Below are 26,591 nucleotides of genomic sequence, written 5' to 3'. Positions count from 1 at the left end.
ATATAGGTTTCACTTGTACACTGATATATCACTAATGTATTTTGTCTTTTGATTATAATTTCTTAAACTTTTAGTTCAAGAAAGTAACTCCACTAATTTTGGTAACTTCATATATGATTATGGTGGATGTAATTACTATAATATGATGTTGATGGGATAACAAACATTCAATGTTTCGTTTTGTTGTTTATGGTATAAGGATCTAACCAACCAACTCTTATTTTGTAAGGTTCAAGTATGTTTGCTACAATTATTATTTTTTATTATGGTTATATCAATATATTTTTTTATTTGATAAATAATAAATATTAAAAAAATCCTAATGATGTATCGCCTATAAAAACAGATATTATCATTTGTATAGGTGTATAGGACCCGACCGATACGATACCGATACATGATATTAACTACCTTGTACATAAGGTGACTGGTTTATGAGTTCGTAAACTCCAAACTCAGCAGAATTTTCCAGGAGGAAAAGTTCCGCCAGTACGCGTACCGAACCTGTCTCCTTCACCAATACCGTATGAACACATATGCACACACTTGCTTTCCGGTACATGGATTTATACACTAATGTGCGAACACACTATATATGCTTATATCCTAGCTGGTAATCTCAACTCTACATTTCAATCATTGAAACATTCTTCTATAATGTTATACAAGTCGTTATTCACAACTATCGTCATCAAAGCCATTATCAAGATTGAAACGTCATCATGACTTTCGTCACGGGTAAAGATGAAAAATGGTTAAAGCGAAAGCGGCGCCAAAATTTGATGTAATTTTAAATTAATGTTGCAAAGTGGTAGTAAAAGTTCGTTCAAAGACTTGTAGAGATCTATTTTAGACTTAATAAAAGAAAATATATTCAAGGATTGTCACAAATATCGAGAAGTACTGAGACTCAGGATTCCACCAAACTCATAACATAAGGTTAAAACATTAATTTTTTTTAACAATTATAGCTCAATAGATAAAGACATGGACTCTTATTTTTGCCAAGGCAGATTCTCAAAATATTAGTTGTAATTCCTAAGCATGGGACATCAAAACATCTAAGCAAGCATGACCCATCAGATGAGATGACAACTAATTAATAAAAATCATAAATCAATTTTAATTAGTGCAAAAGTCATATAAGAATTAAATATAATTACCCACGTATGATTTTAGGCTTCCTCCGTCATCCCAGCGTTGGGGTTTAGCTCTTCATGGTGAAAACACGCTCCAAAGATATAAACATGGCTCAAAAGGTGTTTTATTGAAGAAAAATAGTATTACAATGAATCTGTAACAGATATAATTGTTACAGAGTCAACTGTTATAGAAATTGTTGCAGACTGAAGATAATTGTTATTAATGGACTGTTACAGGATTCTGAATTTAAGACCCTAAGAAACGACTGTCCTTTACAACCTTATGTTCTTCAGCTTAGTCTTCTTCCTGCTGCTGCTGCAATATCTCCTACAGCCTGATTCTTAGCTCTGCAGCGTACCCCCAACTCTCGATTCATTCTCTTGAGCTCGAACCTCTCTATTTATATACAACAACAACCTCTGGGGCTATAAAATCTCGCGAAATTCTCTTCTTTTCCTTCCCGAAAAGTTTGGTTATTATTTCCTTTTTTATCTTCATACGCAGCTTCCTGTGCTATCAAATATCTTTCCTAAGATGGAGTTACGGCTAATAGAGGATATTTTTTCTTACCATTCCCACGTAACTACCAGAAATACCACCAAAAAAAACCCCGACTCTCTCTCTCTGTTTTAAGAATCCTTTTTTTTACGTAGGAAATCCATCTACCCAGCCTGTTTAGACGAACCCAGCCCATATCAGTCCATATCTGTGAAGAAATCCGAGATAAACTCTCTTAAAATCACGCCGATGAACTCAATCAAACCCGAGACTCTCTTTCTTCAAATCCCCAATGTTCTGGTCCAAGTTAGTTGAAGCGAACACCTATACAGGCCTTGTTTTGTCCGTTCAAGCCTAGCCCAATATAATAGAGCGATTGAATCTCTCCAAACTCGTTCAGAACTCCAGCCCTAATTCTGCCGTGAAAATTTCCCGCCAAAACTTAATTTGAATTTGGAAGATGACCTCCCCATAACCAGTTCCGGTCTGCCAATAGTAGTTGCCTTGAATGGGATGCCCCTTATCCTCTAATGGGGTGTAAATAGCAGTTGGGCTACCCCTTAGCAAATGAGATGCCCCTTATCCAAATCTTGGATCCATTTAGCACTTTTCTCCGGCGAGCCAAATACCACTTTTCGAGCAATTTTCTCCGCAAAAGCTTATATCTCCAAAAATACCTACAAAAACATAAAATAATCAAATTAATACAAAATCGAGCACTATCAATACACATAATTGAGACCAAAATAAACACATAAATGTGTCTATCAATGCACACACTTGGTTTCCGGTACATGGATTTATACACTAATGTGCGAACACACTATATATGCTTATATCCTATATGGTAATCTCAACTCTACATTTCAATCATTGAAACATTCTTCTATAATGTTATACTAGTCGTTATTCACAACTATCGTCATCAAAGCCATTATCAAGATTGAAACGTCATCATGACTTTCGTCACGGGTAAAGATGAAAATGGTTAAAGCGAAAGCTTACCAACACATATTTCGAGAAAAAGATAGGCGAGTAAACTCGGCTCGAAATAGCAAATGTGTATGTATGAAAACTATCATACTTATATGACTTTTGTCTCAAGAGTAGGAGATGGAGTAGATAGACTTTTGAGTGATAGATAAGTTCAAGTCTCCACATACCTTTTAGTCGGATGAAGTTCCACTGGTTCCTTGAGTAGTTCTTTGTCTTCATAAGATGATCGCCAGGGAGTCTGGAGCTCAACTACACTTAACTATCCTAGTCCGAGACTTAGCTATAAGTAGACTAGAAATCAAGACACATAGTTTTGACAACTAAATTTGAAAAACAAGCTTCAGATAGCAACGCTTGCGAGTTCGACCGAGCGATGCTCTAACAATCTCCCCCTTTGTCAATTTTAGTGACAAAACTATCAATACATATGGAATATAAAATAGATAAAACTTTGTAGCTTCTCGTCCACATGCTTGATCTCCTTAGTACTTCAACATTACTCGAAAACTTCGTCTTTTCCAAGTACTCCTATGATTCCATAGATGTTCAGTTCAACATCATAGTTGTTGAAGATCCGTAGCCATAACAATGAGAAAACGAAAGCTCTCGATCATTGTTATACAGTGCCATAGTATTATTACACAATATCAAAGTTCAATTGTATCACAACTTTGACAACAGTACTATGGTGATATGTATCACTGGTCAATACTTTCATCTCAACATGAAAACCACTCCCCCTTACATAATGATACGAAAACCATATGTATTTGTAGTGTGAACTACATATTAATTCTCCCCCTTTTTGTCAATAAAATTGGCAAAGGTACGAAAACGGGATCGTAATTAAATTTTCATGGAGACGCTTCAAGACCAAAGAAAAGTACATATAAACTTTGTTTAGATGCAATCATAAAGCCGAAGCTAAATGCATTCATCACGGAGTTTATAAAGATACAAGATAACTCCTCAAATATTCCACGGTCGCACTCCCCACAAAGATATGGAAATTAAGCGCAAGTTCAAAGAACTCTCCCCCATTTGATGTCATTCCCTAAGTACAACAAGAGCGACCTTACTTTAACGATAAAAGAAGGATTTCAAGATGGCACTAAGATACTTAGAGGATACATATACTTAGAAATAAATGTGGAAAATAACCTTACACCTCAAGAAGTTTCAAACTCAATTGCCCAAAGGATCTAGATAAGAGCAGGGGCAAGAGTTATGGATGACTAATGAAGAGCAAGCCCATGCTATCTATAACAACTCTAGGTTTGAAAACCGTCAGAAGTTTGACCCATACTCAGAGACCTACAACCCTGGTTGGAGAAACCATCCTAATTTCTCTTTGTCTTAAAGGCCATAATCAAGGTCAACCTAGTAATTCTCAGCCTCCCCCAGGTTTTGGTTATAATAAGAATTCTTCAGGTCAAGCCCAGTTCCAGAACCCTTCTGAGAATAGAATGACTAGCTTAGAGGAATCTCTTAGTATATTAAGAAAGATCCAGGATATGTTAACACAGAGACAGGAAATGTTAATAAAGAGCCAGGTTAGTTTTCAACATGAAACCAAGCATAATTTTCAAACTAATGCCCAGACTCTTGCTAAGTTAGAACTTCAAGTGGGTCAAATAGCTAAGACTCTAAGTGAGAGAGATAACAGCAGGTTCCCTAGTCATACTGATCCTAATCCCAAAGGAGAGAAATCGTACAATCATGTGAATTCTATTACAACCCTTAGGAGTGGAAAGAAAGTTGACAATAAGGTCGCCATGCCTGAAAGTGAACATGTTGTAGTTCACCCTTATGAGCCAGAAAATGAGGAGACTGATAGAGTCTCTAAAGAGACCAATGAGGGTCCATATGAGTCTGACTTTGTTCCCAGAGACCCATTCCCACATCTTCTAGTTCCAACTAAGAGGGAGTCCAACTTTAATGATATATTAGAGGTTTTTAAGCAGGTAAGTATCAACCTTCCATTATTAGATGCAATTAAGCAGATTCCCGCTTATGCCAAGTTTTTTAAGGATATGTGTATGCGAAAGAGAAAGCTTACTGTCCACAAGAAAGCCTTTCTAGCTAGCCACGTGAGTTCTATTATTCATAATACCATTATTCCTAAGTATAAAGACCCAAGGTCCACTACCATTTCTTGCACAACAGGTAAATACCGTGTTGAGAAAGCGTTGCTTGACTTAGGAGCCAGTGTGAACCTACTCTCATACCATATGTACCTTAAGCTAGGACTTGGAGAGATGAAACCTACCCAGATGACACTTCAATTAGCTGATAGGTCCGTCAAAATTCCTCGTGGTGTGATCGAGGATGTTCTTATTGAGGTCGATAATTTTATTTATGCAGTGGACTTTATTATCCTGATACCCAACCTGTCCCTGACCCAGAAAACCAGATACCGGTGATTTTAGGTCGCCCGTTTTTAGCTACACCAAATTGAGTAATTTGTAACACTGGATTGTTACACTTATTGGTGTGACAAAATTAGTTACACAAATATGTGTGACATCATTAAAAACTGTAACAATATATCTCTACCTAATTATATTTTATTTTAAATTAAGCTTACGACACAAAATAGTGTCACAATTATGCCCCAATAAAAGAAACAAAAAAAATATATAAATGAAAAATAAATAAGTAAAGATTATTTTCCCGCACTAGCCAAATAAAATACCGCCAAAATATTGGAGGAATCTCAAATTTTCCCTCCCTTGCGTATATTTCTCCACAATTTTAGATCACCAGTAAACCACGTCTTTATACTCGGTTATCGTATTATTGTATTACAAAAAGTGAAAACTACAGGGAGACCCATTCTCCCAGATTTTTCCACTATCAAACCCACGGACAGAAAAGTTCAGGCGCGCACCCATTTTCCCGTCAAAAATTCGTAGCAGACCCATAATTTATGAAATTCTGCTTCTCAGTTTTTAAAAGGCCAAACTACCCTTTTCTTCGAGCGACGAACAGAGAGAAGCCAGAAGAAAACAATGGTGAACTCCGATTCTTCGTTTTTAACATTTGGATTTTTTCCTTTGTCAAATCTTTTCCCAAACCTTTTCTGAATAATCTTCTCAATAAAACTAGGGTTTCTGTTTCAAAATCTGGGGATTTTGGGTTTCTGTTGTCTTTGATTATTCGAGAAGTAAAAAGAAATTAAAATTGAAGTTGAAAAGGGTAAGAAGTGTGTTGCAGTATTTCGATATCAACTGAATTGGAAATTTTCATACCTTATTTGTCTCCATGTTTTTGATCTCAATCGGAAATTTATGATTAGATTTGAATTAAAGATGTTATGCATAATGTCTTATGCATAACATCAGTTTTGTTTAGATGCATAAGACATTATGCATTATTTTGTTTTAGCTGCATAATGTCTTATGCATTACTTTTTCACTTTTCTGGTTATGCATCAATTTTGTTTAGATGCATAAGACATTATGCATTATTTTGTTTTAGCTGCATAATGTCTTATGCATTACTTTTTCACTTTTCTGGTTATGCATCAGTTTTTTTTAGATGCATAATACATTATGCATTATTTTTGTTTTAGCTGCATAATGTCTTATGCATTACTTTTTTTCACTTTTCTGGTTATGCATCAGTTTTTTTTTTAGATGCATAAGTTTGTTTTAGCTGCATAATGTCTTATGCATTACTTTTCTCACTTTTCTGGTTATGCATCAGTTTTTTTTAGATGCATAAGACATTATGCATTATTTTGTTTTAGCTGCATATTGTCTTATGCATTACTTTTTTCACTTTTCTGATTTATGAATTTTTATGCACGTGCATAATGTCTTCTGCATCATTTTGTTTAGTGCATAAGACATTATGCCATTATTATTTTTGCATAAAACATTATGCAATATTATTTTTTTAGCTGCATAATGTCTTATGCATTACTTTTTTCATTTTTCTGGTTATGCATCAGTTTTGTTTAGATGCATAAGACATTATGCATTATTTCGTTTTAGCTGCATAATGTCTTATGCATTACTTTTTCACTTTTCTGGTTATGCATCAGTTTTGTTTAGATGCATAAGACTTTAAGCATTATTTTGTTTTAGCTGCATAATGTCTTATGCATTACTTTTTCACTTTTATGGTTATGCATCAGTTTTTTAGATGCATAATACATTATGCATTATTTTTGTTTTAGCTGCATAATGTCTTATGCATTACTTTTTTTCACTTTTCTGGTTATGCATCAGTTTTTTTTTAGATGCATAAGACATTATGCATTATTTTTTTTTAGCTGCATAATGTCTTATGCATTACTTTTCTCACTTTTCTGGTTATGCATCAGTTTTTTTTGTAGATGCATAAGACATTATGCATTATTTTGTTTTAGCTGCATATTGTCTTATACATTACTTTTTTCACTTTTCTGATTTATGAATTTTTATGCACGTGCATAATGTCTTCTGCATCATTTTGTTTAGTGCATAAGACATTATGCCATTATTATTTCTGCACAAAACATTATGCATTATTTTTGTTTTAGCTGCATAATGTCTTATGCATTACTTTTTTCATTTTTCTGGTTATGCATCAGTTTTGTTTAGATGCATAAGACATTATGCATTATTTTGTTTTAGCTGCATAATGTCTTATGCATTACTTTTCTCACTTTTTCTGGTTATGCATCAGTTTTTTTAGATGCATAAGACATTATGCATTATTTTTTTTTAGCTGCATATTGTCTTATGCATTACTTTTTTCACTTTTCTGATTTATGGATTTTTATGCACGTGCATAATGTCTTCTGCATCATTTTGTTTAGTGCATAAGACAATATAAGCGAAAATTTAGCTGCATAACTTTTTTTCTGTTTCTTCTACTTGATTTTTTCTTCTTCGTCTGTTTCATCCATTTTTGTTGAAATGTATTCTAGGGTTTAGTCAAAAATGATTTACTTCTTTGAATCATCGATTTTAAATGATTTATTTCTTTAAAGATGGAGAAAAAATCTTTGCTGATCCGTTACAGAGATTAATGGAGGAATAGGGAAAGAAACCGGTGGAGAAGAAAAAAAATTATGCCCAAAAACGATGAAGGGTAATAGAGTCTTTCATTACGTTTTAAATGTTTTTAAATAATTATGGATGCGACTGTATCAGAAATTAATCATGGACCTGGCGGTAAGAATATATTTTTTGGGCCTGCGCCTAAGTTCCCCTTACAAAAATCGGAAGAATCCTCACGGATCGAAATCAGAAAGTAATAAAATACTATTATTTCTCTTGGATCGAGGTTTGTCTATCACTCTTTCTTCCATGGTCTTGTTCTCTTGGTAACCTCCGTCGTTTTCAAAACAAAAGAAAAAAAATTCGTCGTTCTGCATCTAAAAGCTTCTGATTCAGAAAAAAAATTCCTTCAAAAATAGAATTTGTACTGTCCTTATTTCTTCGCTGATACTAATTTATCAGATAATTTGTCGATTGGGTTTTGGTTTATTGCAGATGAAAATTTTGTTAATTAGGTTTTCTATAGATTGATATTGTGTAATTATAATTACTCTTCTTCCCTAATCGTATGATTGAGATCCTTTATTATTCTTTTGCCTTTGTAATTTTACTTATTCATGCCCTAATTTCTGTAATTTTTCATTCCAGGTTAATAAAATTTGGTACAGCCTCAAGGATTTTGGTATCACATCGATCCGGTGAGTTTCAGATAGCAATACGAGTCATACAACTTAGTTTCCCGTTAGTTTCATACACTTTTTGGTGTTGATTTATATGATACAGACTAATTTAAGTTGTTTATGCTCAAGTTGCTTGATAAATTGCATGAAAGAAATATATTTATATGTATATGAAATAGAAACTATCATAAGTCAGATTCAGTCTAAAGGAAAACTTGCAGACCGATATTTACTTGAATGCTGATGCCGGTTCAGTAATTGCACTGTTATTCTAAGCAACGAAATAAAATAGATATGAACATCTAGTTATTGTTATTATTAGGCATCCTAATGAAAGTTTGATTCACAGATGGATGCAGTTGAGCATTTCTTTGAATCTACAACAAATATGATAGAACATCAATTTATTTCATTTTGATATTAAATTGCGTTCGGTCGCACATAATGTGATGTTGCGAGAATTGTGTTAACATGGATGTTTTACATAGGTGTAAAATTCTTTAAATTCCAGTAGTTGTGACAGCAACACTAACCTTCATCTATAACGTGTTCCCCAATATGAATGGGGCTTAATGGTTGATTTCCAAATGAGCACGACAGAACTATCTTGCAGAATTCCATTTCGTAACTTTCCCATACTAGGAGGCAGAACATCATCTTACTCTGTAATCCGTTCTCCTCTGTTTGGTTGTTACTGAAAAATATTCGCAAGCTAACCTCGTAGGCAGTGAAGATGGCACCGTTAACCATGAAAGCCCTTGCAATTGAAGCACCTAGTCCTCTCCATAGAACGCTATAACCTTCTTCTCGTACACTTTTGCGAAAACAATCAACAATACCTAGATATTTAGGTGGTCATTTATCCAACCTAGTTTGTGTTTGTGCTTGGAGTCTAGATTTCACCACATCCAGGGGATAGCAAGCAATCCAGCTATCTACTCCTGCCAGACCTCCTGCAACTAACATTGTTTTTAGTGTTTCTTGTTCTTTTTTTCTGCAACCCGGGTGTAGCTTCTCTCTGGTGTATTCGTAGATCCAAAAGTATACACTATGACCAGGTGCATCTCTTAGCACTGTGACGGTTAGGCCTCGATATAATCCCATTAGTCCTTCCTTCTTTAGGATGTTTTTAATGATGCGTCTTGGTCCTTCTTGATTCTCTGTGATATTTGTTTTGGGTTTGTTTGATTGTAATTGGAGGAGAATTTTTACAAGTTCGACTGGGCTGAGCAAGAATCTCCTATTGCAACACTTCTATAGGAAGGGGGATCATTGTTGTTGGGTGATTTGTTGAAAGCTTGTGACAAGATAGCATAAGCTTGAAAGACCATTGCATTATGCAGCAAAATGTACTTGTTAGGATGTCATACACAATATTTACTAGCTGCCCAGTGTCTTTCTGGTTGTCAACAAGTACTGCATACTCTATACAGTTCACTAGGTATCATTTAAAACTCTATTCAGAGATCAAATGTATATGTGAATGCGTATATGGTGTCTGTCATGAATATGATCTGTATATACTGGTTAATTTTGTAGAGAATGTTTGGAGTGTGGATACCAAAGATTTTCTTGAGAACAACATTTGTCCAAAGAAACATGATTTTGATCAGTATTTTGTCACTTCTCCTTACATACAGTAGCATACCAAATTGTTCACTAACAGGCCAGTCCATAACTGAAATATCCATGAACCCATTAGTATAACCAGTTCAGGAGGCTCGTTTTTACCATGAAATGTTTTTGCAAATGTCTTTTAAATTGTTTTTTTTTGTCTAAGTTCACCCACAACTTGTTATTACAGATCCTTTTCTCAGTTTGTTATTACTAACTTATTTCATACGATGGTTTCTTTCTTGATTAAAGGATTGATCCATTATGTGCGTTTCTTTTTATATATTGTCTACTAACTCATCTTTTACTGTGTAGCATGGATACAAATCAACATGGCAGTGATGGTGTACAAACTACAACCACTCAATCATCGCAGAATAGTGCATCTGTTGGGAATAGTTTGAAACTTTTTGTTGAAGTTGATGCATCTTGTAGACCAATATAAAAAAGGCAGAAAAACTTGCTTCTCGTGTAGGGGAACTTATACGAGCGCATTGTCCAATACGTTATGAAGATTGGAGGATTGTCCCGGAAAACTTCAAGGAGAATGTATGGAATGGCTTAATGGTATGTATACCCTTCTGTTTTAGGTCAACAAGTTTTTTAGATACATTTATTCTTGACTCTTGAGTATTGAGTTTCATTTTGGTGTATGTTAGACTTTACAAAAGGTACTATGTATAGGGTTATGTCTACCCATATTTTTATCATACATTAGATTTTCTTGTTGAATCATGACCCTAACCATTACATTTGTTACTTAGAGCGAGTTTGAGTTTAATGCTCCTTCATACTTGGTACGCCCGAACCTCGAAGTAGCCTTTTCACAGAAGTTCAGATCATTCAAATACCAGCTTCGACAGAATTATTTCAGGATAGACAAAGGTAACGAACAAATTGAAGCAGCTATTCAAGCTGGTTTGGATCCAAATGCGTGGAAAAGCAAGGAGCAAATTCTAGCAGAGGTACCGGTGGGGGTTACTCCTAGTAATTGGACCGCTTTCGCCGAGAATGAGTTCAAAGAAGGAGTAAGAGAAAGCCATGAAAAGAAGTCAGAGAACAAAAAGAAATGCACAATGCTGCTCCATACTCTTGGGAGGCGTACCTATGCGAACAAATGTCATCTCCTTGTATGTTTTATACACTCCTCAATTCTACTAGTTATTTTGAAATTATATTTTGTTATGGTTATACAACCAATATGGATTCAAATGAGCAGGCAGAAGAGGATGGGATGCTTACAGAGGATCGTGAATATCCTTGGATGAAGGGTCATGAAAAACGCGATGGGACTGTTCATCCATCAGCAGTTGAAAAATATGTAGGTATATCAAGAATTAAAAGCATGTCAAACTTTTACTTAAACTTTCCTAACTGTTATTAGGTAACACATTACACAGGAGCAAGTCAAAGCTGTCTATGAGAAGCGAAAAGAGAATGGAACTAATTGCTCGTATGATTTTGGTTCTGATGGTTTAGTTGATGTCTTTGGCCCAGACAAGGGTAAAAGGTCTTTACGTGGCTTTTCCTCCATCGTTTCTGCGAAGCTCCTACAGTTAACAAATGCAACTCTCCCGTCATCGGACTAAAAAGGTAAACCCAACCCTTGCAATTAATTGATGATAATAACCCTGTTTCTTTTGTTTTCATTGTTACCTTATCTTTTGTATCACTGTCTAAGATCAACTTGTTAGTCAGATTTGTACTTCAATGATTGCAACCTTATAACTTCCGTATCAAATTTGTACTTCAATAATTGCAACCTTATAACTCCCATAGGGCTTGCTTTAGTACTATCAAGTACATTTGTTTTTCACTTTTTTCTTTTTTCTTTTGACACGATCATCGCGGGAATTGTACCGACAACCTATAGGTTGGGAGCCCAACCCCTGGCCAACTGGGCTAATGCCAGTTGGTTTTAACTTAAGCGCGAGCCTCATCCGAAGAAAAGTAAAATCATCATGAGCCCAGTTTTGAAAATTCAGGTTTTGCCATTTTTTGTATGCCACATAAAAAGTGCGAAAGAAATGCATTAGGCTGAATTCGTTGTTGCCGTATAAATGTGCCTACAACTTGTGATGTGGTGGCTGAGGTTATAGCAACATATATGCCCATGGAAACATAAGAAAAATGCAACTTGGCTGGATGTAGCAGCAAGCATGTTTGATAGCACTTTCTCACAGATACACTAAATGATGAACGAAGTTGACAATCTCTACGGACCATTTAGTTCTTGAAAATTCCAACAGCCATTCCTTCAAACTGGCCACTTCAAGAGCGATAGAAACTTTTTTTCACTTTATTTCAATGGAATCTCCACTGTACACAGTTGGATCAGTTGATCGTGACAGATATAATTTCTCGTATAATAAAACTGGCAACCCACTATATATATTGCTTACAACATGCTATGCTACCAAGAAGTTGGCAGTGCTAATCTTAACTGAAACTTTTATGGCATCTCCGCTCTGCAACATATTAACAATTTCATCAGTTGCTTGCTTATGGGAAGTCCTTCATCAGACTGTAACTTGAGCAGGGTCTTGATATTGATCCAAGATTCCAAATTGTCTATTGTGCCAACTGCACGAGGAGTTTGTTACTCGTATGGGGGAACTTGTTACACAGAATAATTGCGCTCGCAATGGTGACACTCTGCCTCTCGCATGAAATGTCAATAATTTTCTCTTGAACCCCAAATTCACATTGCGGAGCTTTAACAGTTTTTTGTTTGTGGGAGATTTTGCTATCTCTGAATGACATGCTGTACCGCCATAGCCTTTCGATTCACTTAATCGTGTGCTTTGCAGAGTAGTAGCCAAATTAGCTGAATCCTTTCACGCTAACCATACGCTACATATTTCATGGGGTCCTCCGATGTCTGCAGGTGTAGGAACAGTCGTTCGTGAAGAGGATGGGATTCTGTCACAGCATTATGTAAATTTCTGTACCCAACTCGAATTCATTAAATGAATTTTTTGTTTTTTGGAACACCAAGGAAGCTCTTTTGCTCGCTCAGCAACTCAACTCGTCCTTCGATTGGGAGTGATTCTAATTTGTGCATCCAGCTATGTGACAGTCAATCCACCCACTTTGAGTATCTTCTTAAAGACATCAACAGCTTAGCAGCCGGCTGTGACCACATTATTTTTTCACATCAATGCTGCCAAGCTAAGAAAATTGCTGGTTCTGTCCAAGCTTGCTTCCTCCACAAAGTTATATAAGCCACATGGATAACCAACCCCCTCGAATCATTCAACTTCTACATAAAATATGAACGATTTTTTGGGACCATGATTTTTTTGGGACCATAGTTTTATTTTGGATAAAGACATTAGAAGTAAATCTAGGTCACCTTTTATCAAGATATTTATATTAATACCTAAATTACCCTCCTGATTAATTTTGGGTGATGATTAGTTGGTGTTAATAATAGTTAGTGTAATGATTAGTGAGAGGATTAAATTAAAGATAATTAGCGAGATTAAAAAATCAGATGGTTTTTTTTAAAGTAGAGTAAAGTTAGAGAAGATGAAGAAGGAAAACATGAAAAACGATGGATTTTACCAACCACAACCGGAGGAAGGGTATTCGGGTACCCATGTGTGCTTCAAACTTAGATAATGTTGGTTGAATTGCTCCAAACTTTCAAAAAAAAAATGAAATTTTTTATGTAGATTTGGGCCAGTTCGGTTACCATATGTCAAGAACATGTAACTGAACACACCTGAAAGTGTAGTTCGGTTACGTTTTCCAAACACGCACGTTACCGAACTCGCTCGTTAATGGAGGTTTTGGTCGTACAGTGTAATGTTCGGTTACCTAGGATAAAATGGTAGGTAACCGAACTTTGAACTTAACAATTTATTTGGGTACATCTTGTGTGTTCGGTTAGTTCGCAAACTTCAACCCAACCAAGTTCCCAACCGAACTGCAGGTTAAAAGTAACCTAGTGTTAGAAGTTCGGTTGGTTCGCAAACTTCAACATATTTTGCGAATCAACCGAACTGGGCTTATATATGCATATATGCAATTAGACAAACGTTCGGTTACTACGAAATTTATTTCTTGGCGAATTAGGTAGAGTTCGGTTACGAAGTTTCAAAGGTAGAGTTCGATTACAAAGAAAACTTAATATTTTTGCGAACGAACCAAATTTGTGGACTTCTCATTATTTTCGTAAACTAAAGTTCGGTGATATCCTTATTTTGCGAAGGAACCGAACTTATGGACTTGTGTTGTTCTAATACAAGGAGTTCGGTTAAAAGTATTTTTTTGCGAATCAACCGAACTCAGAGTTCGGTTGTTATCACGAAGAAAAAATTAATTCGTGATAACATAACTTTTCTCTGGAAAAAAAAAACAAACCTCCATTAAACCTCTCTGCAACTTCCATTTTCAACTCATTTTAATGATTACTTCTCATTTATTCAACCAAAAACGAATGACAAGTAATGGGTTTGTGAGAATATCTTTGTTAATGTTTTAAATTAAGCTATATATATATATAGTGGTGGTGGTGGTGGTAATCAGTGGTTGGTGGTGATGATAATCGGACGAGGTGGTGATGGTAATCGGCGGTGGTGGTGGTAATCGGTGGTTGGTGGTGGTGATAATCGGAGGTGGTGGTGGTGGTAATCGGCGATGGTGGGAGGTGGTGGTAATCGGTGGTTGGTGGTGGTGATAATCGGAGGAGGTGGTGGTGGTAATCGGCGGTGGTGGGCGGTGGTGGTGGTGGTAATCGGTGGTGATAATCGGAGGTGGTGGTGGTGGTAATCGGCGATGGTGGGAGGTGGTGGTTATATATATATAGATGGTTATTGGGTTGGTTTTAAATTAAATTAGGTTAAGGATAACTCAGTCATTTCAATGTTTTAAGACATCCTTATAATTATAGGGAAGGTGGCCTAATAAAACCATGATCCCCTCAAAAAAATCATGGTCCCTAAAAAATCGTTCTAAAACGTAGTAGTGGAAAGCTTTACCCTTTATGTGAAGCCTTTGTAGTTTCTTGGTCGGTCAAGTCCATTTACCAACAAATTATAATTGTTCTCCTGTTCTTCCATGTCAAATGAAACGGGGATTAGTATTAGCAACATAACCTGGTAATCTTAATCGCCTTGCAATCTCACCCATCATGACTTTAATTTCACCGTATCTAGGGTGTGTTTCATGCCCAACCAAAAACTCGTGATCTTCACCATTAACTTCTATAACACTACAACCAGGAATTTTCTTCACCCCAGCATTCTTCATTAACTTCCTCACATTACTTACTTTAACCCACTCACTGGATTCTGCATATATATTTGATAAGTTCACATATGCACCATCGTTTTTACACTCTAACTCAACTAGTTTTCTCGATGCTAACTCACTCAACTTCGAGTTCCCATGGATATTACAGGCATTTAGCAGAGCACCCCAAGCAGCCGCATGAGGTTTTATCGGCATACCCTGAATGAAATTTATGGCATCTTCTAAATATCCAGCTCTTCCATATAAATCAACCACACAACCATAATGCTCCTGCCGAGGCTCAAGTCCATAAAAGTTAAGACATCGAATCAAAATGCTTGATACCTTCTTCAACTAAACCAGCTACACTACACCCACGTAAAACCGATACAAATGTGACATCATTAGGTTGAACCCCTTCTTTTTTCATGAGATCAAACATTTCAATACATTCAATTCCAAATCCATTTATGGCTAATCCATTCATGAAACTATTCCAAGTATACACATTTTTCTCCCTCATCTTCTCAAAGACTTCCACTGCTTTACACATATTCCCGCACTTTGAATACATATCCACTAGAGCAGTCCCTAGTGTTACTGTCATACGGACATTGTTTCTTTCCATATACCTTCATTAACTATCACATCTTCAGATAACATTAAATGAAACAAGCGTAACACCCTCTTGACCTTCCCGATTGAGCATACCCTGAAATCATTGCAGTCCAAGCAACGGAATCCCTCACCGACATTTTATCAAACAGTTCGGGCAATATTCACGTTACCATATTTGGCACAAGCACTCACCATTGCAGTCTGAAAAACCAGACCCGGTTCAAATAATGTTGAATAGATACTTAAACAAGAAACCAGAAATCCAAATTCAGAATACATATGAATTAATCCACTTTGAACATGTGGGTCTAGTTAAAATCCATATTTGATTATAGCACCATGGATAAGAAACCCAATCTCAGGTGATTCAGAAATCTGAGTACAACTTCTAACCATGAAATTAAATGTGTAATTATCAGGTGAAAGAGTTTGAGATTGAAGAATTTGATTATGGTAATACAAAACTACGACGAGGAAAAGGGCTTCTAGAATGAGCTCTCATCATGGAATTTAAAGTGAAGATTGTTGGATATTCAGTTTGGTTAACGATTTCATTTGCATAATTAAGATTAACATCTGATTGAGTATGATTCAATGCTAAGGAAGAAGTAAATTGACTTAGATAAATAGAATCATCAGGAATACCATTAATTAAGAGGTGGGTGTGGATTTGTTTGATTAGTTTAAGATTTCTGCATGAATCAGTTAGAGATATCCTCGGGTGTTTGGTTAAAAGTTTTCAAACAAGAACGCATCTCTGTTGATATAATACTATGTTTAAACTTTTAATTTCAAAATGAGGACTTTATATAGGTGAACCTTTTTGGAAAATAAATACACCGTACTCGTGGCGACTATCCTCGGATAGTCGTAATGGTCATGTAAGTGGAACTGCCGTGGTACGTGGAATAGCATGAGTTCATTCTTCCGTGCTTGTGAATCTACTATTCTTTCTTTTTTTCTAAAACTACACTCAACAGGGAGAATTCTTTTTTTTCTTCTTCTTTTTTACTACTTCAATTTAATAAATTACATATCATCAGTATCGGGTCCTTTCAAAAAATTGGTTCGAAGTCTCGCAGAGCTCCAACCCCTTTCGTCATTCTTTCTTTGTCCCTTCAATTGAAAAAAGTGGCGGAATGGCGACATTATTGACCTAGTTATTTCCTCCTCATTTCCAAACTTGATCAGATGTCTCATTCATCAGCATCTCTCCTCTCCTCGATGGGAAATGCTTTGTGTTACTGGCCCGCCGAGCAGAATAATAGAACTCCTCAACAGTAATGCTTTGTGTCTATGGCCCGTCCAAGCAGAATAATAGAAATGGATTTTGGTCTGAAATTTCTAAAATGGTGGTTTCTATCATCTTTCCGTGGTGTTTACTTGGTGACCTCAACGTCATTGCTAAACAGTCTGAAAAATATGGTGGCGGTACAAGACGAAAGACTGTTTGTGGAGAGTTCAAACAACTTCTGCATGATCGTGATGTGATCGGCTTGGGCTTTTCCGGACCTGCTTTTACGTGGTGGAGATATGCAAAGAATGTTGATCCTTCTATGGAAAGACTCGACAAAGTCTTGTCCAATTTTTCTTGGAGGATAATATTTGATAATGCTGCAGTGTTACACATGCATAGGATTGGCGGCGACCATGCCCAATCCTCCTCAACACCCTAAGAAAAGGCCCCAACAGGAAAAAATAATACAAACTTGAATTTCATTAGACTGATCACTCCCAGTTCCTTGAGGAAATTGAAAAAAGTTGGAGTTATTCTGATGGCAGTACTATAAATAAGTTTGAACTGTTAGGCAAACATCTCTGAAAATGGAGTCATGATACCTTCAGCCATAATCACATAGAACTCGAAAAGGAAAGACAAAACCTGGTTGAGTTGCAGTCTAGAGCTCACTAGGCAGATATTTGAGAAGAAGATAAAGTTCTTATTCAAAACATTCGTGTTCTTGAAAAGAGAGAGAAAATGTTCTGGGAACAAAGAAACAAATCCAATTGGGTTCCTTGCAATGATAAGAACACACACTTTTTCCGTTTATCCGTTTTTCATAGAAGATCCAAAAATAGGATTATCACCTTAAAGAATATAGACTGAGATTGGATCTCTGACCATGTCCAGATCAAAGAGTTGTTAATTTCATATTTCCATCAGGCATTTGTGGTGGACAATCGTGTCTCTCCCAATCTATTTTCTATGGATAATGCTAATACTTTATCTGAGGAAGAACGCAGGTCTCTTGCAATGGTACCCTCTCCAGTGAAATCCACAAACTCTCAAGGCTCCGGACCCCGACGGTTTCCCGGCATTGTTTTACAAGAAGTGTTGGCACATTGTTGGTGGGGAGGTTTTCAGTCTCATACTAGACTGTTTCAGATACTGTATGCTTCCTCCAGGCTTGAATCACACCTACTTGGATTTAGTTCCCTAGGTAAAAGAAACCATATATTCTCTCTGATTATAGATCAACCGTGGTTTGTATGTTATCTACAAAGTGATCACCAAAAGACTCATCCATTTTTTGATGAATTGACTCAACCCATTTCTTGATGAATTGGTTGACAAGAACCAATCTTTATTCATCCCTGGAAGACAGATAATTGATAATATTGTGGCGGCTAAGGATCTTGTCCACACCATGAGACAATCCACCTCTAAATTAGGCTCTTTTCCACTCAAGTTAGACATGAGCAAAGCTTACGACAGAGTTAAATGGTAGTTTTTTAGTACGGATTTGTCACATCTTTTATCAGCCTTTATTCATTCTCTTATCATGAATTTTATGCAAACTACTTCTTTTTCTTTTCGGTTCTTCGTAATGGTCAATCGGAGGGTATCTTCAGAGGAAATAAGGGTATTAGACAAGGGTTCCCATTATCCCCATATCTATTTTTTTTTTTGTTCTCAAAGTCTCTCGAACATCATGATGAGAATGTAGTTGGATGGTCTTTATTCAGGTTACAGACTAAATAAATGTGATCCATCTGTGACACATCTTATGTTTGTCGATGATGTACTAATGTTTGAAATTATGAATAAAAAAAACTATTGCTGCCATCTCCAGGATTCTTGTTGACTACTCTTCATGGTCTGGTCAACAAGTTACTATCAATAAGTCTTCAATTTACTTCAGCAAAGCGGTATAGGAAGAGAGACAAATAGACATTGTTAATCGTCTGGGAATTAAAAGAATGAAGCTTAATAAAAAAAAAAAACTTGGGTATCAAGATTCTAAACAAAATTAGTATAGTCGATACTTATGATTTCCTTTTGGAAAAATTTGACACGAGATTAATAGGATGGAAAAGGTATTTTTTATCGCAATAGCACCAGTTACGTGGTATCCTTTGGTCAAACCTTTATTAAATCCGGAAATATCTACTGTACTCTCAAACAAATTTAAAATTTTTAACTTTTTTCCCCGATTCAAAAACTTTTTTTTCTATCACCTCCTCTCGTTCGCTTCCGTAGCTACTAAAATTTGTTTTCTCAATTTCTCCATTAGAAGAGCAGGAAGATTTCATCGATCTCTTTCATGGAGGTGAGATTTTGGTTTCATCTCTTTATGTGTTGTTCCCGATTTAGATATGATAATTGTTTTTATAGTTTTCAGTTGTGTATTTACTTGAATAGTAAAAATAGACCGGTTATGTAATCGAGTAATATCATGTTCGGTTGGTTTACAAGAAATTTTTGAATGTTTAGTTTTGTGTTTGTGTGTTTGAATCATGTCTGTTATTCTGAATGAAATTTAATATGGATTCGCTAGAGAAAGAAAGTGATATATCTAGTTCACCTTTTAACCGGGAATGCACATTTATCCTTTTCTATTACCGTTGTTTTCGTAACCCTTGGTTAATCATCTTATTATAAAATTTTCAATAGTACATATGCGAATTTACATCATGAATTGGAACCGCTGTTTTCGTAACCTTTAATTAATCATTTTATTCTTAAATTTTGAATAGTATATATGCGAATTTATATCATGAATTGGAGAAATACTTTGAGAGAATTGAAACTTAGGATTGACGTGTTCTTAATGGATGAAAAACACAAAAGAAACTTGTTGTATTCATAGAATACAAGTTACAATAATTTCCTTGGGATACAAGGGATATAAGATATACAGTAACATTACAAAGATATTATTTGCACAACACAAGTTTATAACAAAGGAAACTCTAGAGTAGACTTTGTAAACGCATTTTCAACCTGATCTTTGGAAGAGACAAGGCGGAAATCAAGCTTACCATTTTTAACCCTCTCAAGAACAAAATGATAATTAATTTCTAAGTGTTTTGTGCAACAATGGAAAATTGAGTTTATCGTAAGATAGGTAGCACTTAAGTTAGCACATAGAGTAGTTCAGAAAACCTTATGCCATTTTTGTTGAAAAAAAGGGGATAATTATTAATTAGTATATTACTACAACATATGGCTTTTTGGAGAATTATTTAAGAGGGAGTGGATCATGAACTATAGGTTTTACCTATTTTATAAAAGAAGTAAGTATTGACTAAGGGGGAGAACATATCACCGTAGTATTACTTCAAAATTGTGGTATAATTGAATTTTGAGGAAGGTCACAATATTAATATTTTGTATAAGAACCATTGATTATATTGATTTTTAATTCTAATAAAACTCTTTTTGATTATTCTCGTAAGTTGTTATCGTTAGGGATATTCAGTAACAAAAGTGCTGAACAAACTCATGTAGAACCATAACAGAACTTGAAGTACGAAGAATTCAAGACAATATTGAAGAATCAAGGAAATCAAGCAAGATGGATTTTGAGCTGAAAGATTATTTTATTTTAAATCCATATGTATTGAATAGTTTTCTCACTAAAATTGACAAACGGGGAGATTGTTACAGCACTGCTCGTTCAAACTCGCAAGTTTTGTTATCTCAATCTTGTTGTCAATGTTAGTTTCACGTGTGTTGGACAGATTGGTTGTAAGCGCAGGGGAACTAAGGAAACTAGGTAACTAGGGTTAGTTTAGTTTGTCTCAACTATACGAAGTTGGTAGTATTCTTTGTACTTAATTCTTAAAGTATTCAAAACTGGACTAGGTCCCAGGGTTTTTCTGCATTTGCGGTTTCCTCGTTAACAAAATCTCGTGTTGTGTTATTTACTTTACTTCCCCATTATTTACCTTGTCTTTATAATTAAAGTTTTACGTTAATAAAAACACTTGGGATGATCCCTATATTTAGGTTCGGTTTCAATATGTATTTTATATACCAAGTTTATACCTTTTGGTTTCTATCTTCTTGACAATCTTTGTATATATTAGATCACGCAAGGTATCTTTCATATAGGTTGATATCGAAAAGATTGTGGTGTATTATTCACCACCGCATCCCTTGGTATTTGCTTTCTACGCATTGTTTATAAAAGATCGAGGATGAAAATTTTATGAATTGACGATTAATCAACAACGAGGAATAATTATGAAAAGAGAAGAAGAAAAAAATTTGAAACCAAAAATTTCCGTTGTTACCTAGTTTGGTTCTGATTTTTTTTTTTATTTTCATTATATTAGATTTATATTTGATTATATTTAGATAATTATTAACAAGGTTGTGAAAAAGTGAATCGCGACATGAATCGTTTCCATTTTTTAAAAATAGAATCGCATATTGAGCATTTTCATTTTCAATTTACACTGTAAACTAAAAATAAAAAAATATATGTTGGTATAGATGCAAATTTCAATGACGTACAATGGAAATGTTAGATATACGGCAAGAGTACCTTTGGCCCTAGTTTTGACTAGGTTATTATTTTATTTTTTAATGTTATCATAGAATTCTGATAATTTTGGTGAGCAATTTTGTTTCGCTTTTTCTGTAAAAAGATTTATATCTAGTGTTTAACTGGGATGGATTCTGGCAACAATTTTGCAACTAAATCTGAGGATGAATATCTCACCAACTTGAGTTCTGATAGTGGCCTTGTTTTTATGCCAAATAATATCTCATTCTGTTAAAAACGTTATATGTAAACCTTTTTGTGTGTTTTTTTTAATATTGTTCTTATTATTATATTTATTTATTTCATATCTTCAATTTCTCTGCAGAATCATTGACTGATTGATTATTACGATGAGGGAGATATGAATTTATTGGAATCCATTGATTTTTTTTTTGCTTCTCCTTCCACCTTATATGAAGCCTAATAAGATCACTAGATTTATAATCTTACTATTTTGTGAATCAATTCCAATTTTTTTTAATCACCTTGTTCAACACTTGTTGCAGAAAGAACTGTTATTTACCGGTTAAAAGTTGGGAACAAATATCAGCAATGTGACAAGTATTTTTCTTCCAAGTTTGAGAAGAACCTAGCAGTTGCATTTATTATTTGAAGAGCTAGAAAACCAAATGGATTGATTCTTTGAAGTCTAAAGATTCTAAAACCAAACCAAGAGCTCTAATCAAGAGAGCTAAGAACAAAATCTTATTAATGCATGTTGTTGTGTATGTTGGTGAAAATGGAGTTGTTGGGTTTGCTGTCATTTCTCGTCACTGCAATGTTATATCTATATATGTTTTTCATAGTTCTTCTAATGGTGATAAAACAACATATGATCTAGAAATTGACGGTATACAAAGCTTTCGATATGGGAAAAAAGCTTGGCATCAAACACATTAGGATTTCCTGCACTAGAAAATGGGTTGCAAATGGAGTGAATTCTCATCTATGTGAAGTGGTTACAAAACCAGGCATATTTAATTTAATTCAAGAGATTCTTGAGCACTTCTTTACATACCATATCACTTACCGTGAAAAAATCAGCAATAAGCCCGCCCGTTATTTAGCAAGACATGGAAAATATCAGGGGTGGATCAATGTAACCCAACAATGTTTGGATGAAGAACTATTAGATCTGCTTTATGACGATGCAGCCGGCGTATCTGGAGTTCCATTTGCATATAGAAGGTTATGAATATTAACTTATATCTAATATAAAAATATATATTTTGAGATTTCCATTTTTTAGTTTTAGAGAAAATAATTAGCATTCTAAACCGATATTTATTTTTTATATGAATTAAGGAATTTATATCTTAAAAGTGTTTACAAAATGTCCAAATTCATAATGATCTTATATGCGAAAAAATATTTATACGAAAAGAAAATAAATCATACTGCACTGGAAAAAAAATATACTATGTAAAAAGATATTCATCAATAAAACGAAAGTTTGTATAATGGCACATTGTATTTTTCACATGTGAGACACATTTTGACAATTAAATTAATTGTACTGCAAATTGTAAATGTATTTATATACTTGAATGAAATTTTATATGCAAAAAACTATCCATATGCAAATAATCAAATGCAATAGAGTAAATCTTTCTATAAATTTCGCATGTGTAAACTAATTTATTTTTGTTTTAAAAATAACATTTTTCTTCAACAATTTGAAAGTGGCGCAATTCGTATATATTAAATTTTGGGTTTTGCGGATCCTAAATTGAAAATCACTTCAGATTTTATGGAAATGCTAATTAAAAGAATTTTAATATGTAAATAAGAATTTACAATTTTTAATATCGGTAAACACCTATTACCTCAAATTCTTTTTGTATACGAATAAAATAAAAAACTGGGAATAAGTAATCAAACAATACCCGAATTCATCGACCCAAGCGTAAATATTAACATATATTTACAATATCGTTTTAAGGAGGTGTGTTAGAGTGCATGCTTGTTTGAACCCACATACCGTCAAGTATGTTGTCAAGTTTGGATGCCAAACTATTTTTTTGATTTATACTAATAAATTATGCTTCAGTGGAATAAAATTGGTAATAAAGTCTTAAGATTTTCCAAGTTACTCAAAAAGAATGAAATCTTGAAGATCGCATGCAGACTCGAAGAAACTTCATCGAGGTAAGAAACGAAGACTGGTTTTTCTTTCTGGCTCTTTTCTTTTCTGTTATATATATATATATATATATATATATATGTGTGTGTATGTGTGTGTGTGTTTTCCATAACAAAAGTTGAGGACTTTAAAAAGTGATCATATTCAAATAACATCATACCACATATTATCTTTTGTTATGTTTAGTATGTTTCAACTTCCAAAGCTATTTTTTTGTCGATAACTCGAAATTTAGCTTGAGAAAAAGCACAAGTGTTTTAATGTAAATCTAAAGACTTTCAAATTCATTATTGAGTTTGTAAAGTTTTGTTTTTGGTAGTTTACTACTAGTAATTTTCACTCACTTGAGTTCACAAACTCAAAAGTTTAAGTTTTTGAATCTACAGCTTGTAAAACTCAAAAACTAAAGTCAATAAGTCAATTCTATACGCAAACCTAAATAAGTAAATTCACGAACCTAATGTAGAAATTTCTTATGAGACCTTTTCGACATTTGATTTTTCGAACCTAAAAGTTTAAGAAATTTCTCCTGAGGCTTAACGCGATTTGAGTTTGTGAACCTAAAAGGGTGAGTTCGCTAACCTAGTACAAGAAAAAAAAATCCTGCGAGTTTTTGAGCATTTGAGTTCGCGAACTTAAAGGCTTGAATGTTTCCTATAACTTCATTTGTGTTTGAGTTCTCGAACCTGTAAAAATTCTGAATTCTATTTTCTCTTTGAGTTCACAAAGTCATCACATGAATTAAAAGTGTTTATGTCTCTGAGGATGATCTTTCTGAGACTGATTCATAAGGTGAAGATCTTGACAAATCAGTCTCCATGATCACAAGACAGTTTAGGGATCTTCTATTGAAGATAAGTAAACGGTTTTCCAGAGATAAACCTAGGTCGTCAGTTAAACCTCACAATCGCATTCCTCCTAAAAACAGGGATACTGACAAGGCTGATGACGAGGATATGCCACAATGCTTTAAGTGTAAAGGTTTTGGTTATTTTGCGAATGAGTATTCGAACAATTGAAAATACACTGGAAACAAAGGTCTTGCTGCAACACTTGATGAAATGTTTGATCACTATGATTCCAACGAAGATGAAAAATCAAGTGTTGCACTCCTCTGTGAAGATATTGATTTTGATAATTGTAGCAACACATACATCAATCTTGATATCCTTTCAGAAGAAGACTCAACCAATCTGGAAGATGAAATTAACCTTTTTGTTGGAAACCCTATGTTTGATTTTCCAGGTTCCACTATGTGTCTAACAGCTTGCACATATCGGGCGTCTAAATCATCTTATCTAGTGACATGTTTTTATTGTTCACTCAAGGGTCATGAACTTTCAAAGTGTTTCAAGTACAAACACAAGATGAGACATGTCAAGATACTTCAAAGAAGAGCAAATCTCCTAGCAAACAAGCTCAAACTTTTTCAAAAAACCGCTGAGGTATGTAAGGTTTTATCCTCTTCAAAGAAGTTGGTTTCCAAAGATAGGTCAAGACCACTAGAGAAAAGAGTATGGTATAAACAATTTGATAGACAGGGTTCTATGAATTCCTTTCAAAAAGGGGATGGTAGACAAATTGTTGTTCACTGCAGCACAACTTGATTGTGTTGGTTTCGTGCATCTCGTATCATGTGCCTGATCAAAAAGAGACAAGATTGTGCATACCTCGGGCTTTAAGAAAAGAAAAGTAGTTTTTCTTTTTAGTTTGTTTTTGCTTTGGTTTGAAAATTTGGAATTCGTCCTTGTCAATTGATTTTGGAAGATACTTCCATGTATATTCAATAAAAGAGGGTTATTCTCGATAATTCTACTCTCTCTAGGGTTGTGAATTGTGCGTGTGTGAACCTGTGTTGTTTAAGGTTACGTGACCGTACATCTTTTTTCCTTCTCTAAAACTCTTTTCATCTTAAGACTGACTGTGGAGTTTAAATTGTGATTTCCTCTCACAAACCCATACAAGTATGGAGACTCCAAGCATCATGTGTTCTGATGAAAAAGATATTAATATGATTGTTAAGCCATCAACCATGAAGGAAAAAGAAAAATCTCCGTTACCTCCAACTTTGAAGAGAAAAAAAGGTATGTGAGGAAGCCAAAAGTTGTTCCTTCAAATTCTCAGAAGTTTTCTAATGTTCTTGAAGAGTTGAAGGAAGCAAGGAAGGAGATCAGCAAATAAAGGCTTTTGTTATGAGAACTCTCGAAATTCAGAATGCCCTGATTCGACATCATCAGCCTAGAAGGTTTATTGGAATTGACTCCTTTCTACATGAACCTTATGTTCCCATGGTTGTTGACGACAAGGAGTTCGGTATCGATAAAGAATTCTTCAGAGGTCTCAATGTCTAGTAAATCTTCGTTTTTATGTTTTTAGAAGAATAACTAGGTTTTGGAATAGCCATTATTGTGAGTACACATAGCTATGTCCAACGATTTTCATCTTCAATGTTTTTAGATTTATTTATTTAAATTCTAAGTTATTTGGAAGATGATTTTTTTTGCAATTTTTAATCTTTATGATTTTATATATTGCAAATTGTTATGGGATATGTTGTTTACGTCCTTTAAGCTGTGACTGTCCCATACTTGCTCAAAAGTTATCTCTATTATGTCGGTATGAAAGTATTGATAGAAGATATAATGAACTTTTGACATTACAAAAGTTAAAGCCTTTTCTGTCATTGTTTTGATGGAAGAAAGGATTAAATCTATTATGTCATTGTGCAAATAGTGATGGAAAATAAAATGAATCCTTGTCTATTCCGCAGTATTGGTCAATCCTCGATCCACATTTTTATGCATATAATGTGTTGTTCCATAAGTTTTCTTATGTTTGAGCATGACTAATTGAATTGATCATTCTCTTGTGGTCAGTTTAGTTGTTGTTCCGTAAG

The 26,591-nt window shown here is 34.7% G+C and overlaps 1 protein-coding gene and 2 pseudogenes across 5 annotated transcripts; 1 reads left to right on the top strand and 2 right to left on the bottom strand.

Annotated features, from left to right (window-relative positions):
- The first annotated feature begins 7,862 nt into the window (after nucleotides 1–7,862).
- Nucleotides 7,863–13,212, top strand: LOC113331633. Of its 5 annotated transcripts, none has more exons than XM_026578336.1 (6): nucleotides 7,863–7,914; nucleotides 8,277–8,326; nucleotides 10,238–10,489; nucleotides 10,687–11,052; nucleotides 11,142–11,243; nucleotides 11,323–11,722. In XM_026578336.1, exons 3-6 carry the CDS (start codon nucleotides 10,487–10,489, stop codon nucleotides 11,509–11,511), a joined length of 660 nt encoding a protein of 219 aa, XP_026434121.1. In that variant the 5' UTR covers nucleotides 7,863–7,914; nucleotides 8,277–8,326; nucleotides 10,238–10,486; the 3' UTR covers nucleotides 11,512–11,722. The 5 variants fall into 5 exon arrangements, with proteins under 5 accessions (XP_026434121.1, XP_026434118.1, XP_026434119.1 ...); XM_026578333.1 differs by lacking the exon at nucleotides 7,863–7,914 and adding an exon at nucleotides 7,922–8,052; XM_026578334.1 differs by lacking the exon at nucleotides 7,863–7,914 and adding an exon at nucleotides 12,810–13,212 and having other exon boundaries at nucleotides 7,931–8,326; nucleotides 11,323–11,515.
- Nucleotides 8,337–9,672, bottom strand: LOC113331304 (annotated as a pseudogene).
- Nucleotides 13,213–14,910: 1,698 nt separating the features above from the next.
- Nucleotides 14,911–16,881, bottom strand: LOC113331303 (annotated as a pseudogene).
- Nucleotides 16,882–26,591: the final 9,710 nt, after the last annotated feature.

This window comes from Papaver somniferum, unplaced genomic scaffold (assembly GCF_003573695.1).
Source record: "Papaver somniferum cultivar HN1 unplaced genomic scaffold, ASM357369v1 unplaced-scaffold_125, whole genome shotgun sequence".
Taxonomy (NCBI): domain Eukaryota; kingdom Viridiplantae; phylum Streptophyta; class Magnoliopsida; order Ranunculales; family Papaveraceae; genus Papaver; species Papaver somniferum.
This window is presented reverse-complemented; position numbering and strand designations above follow the sequence as displayed.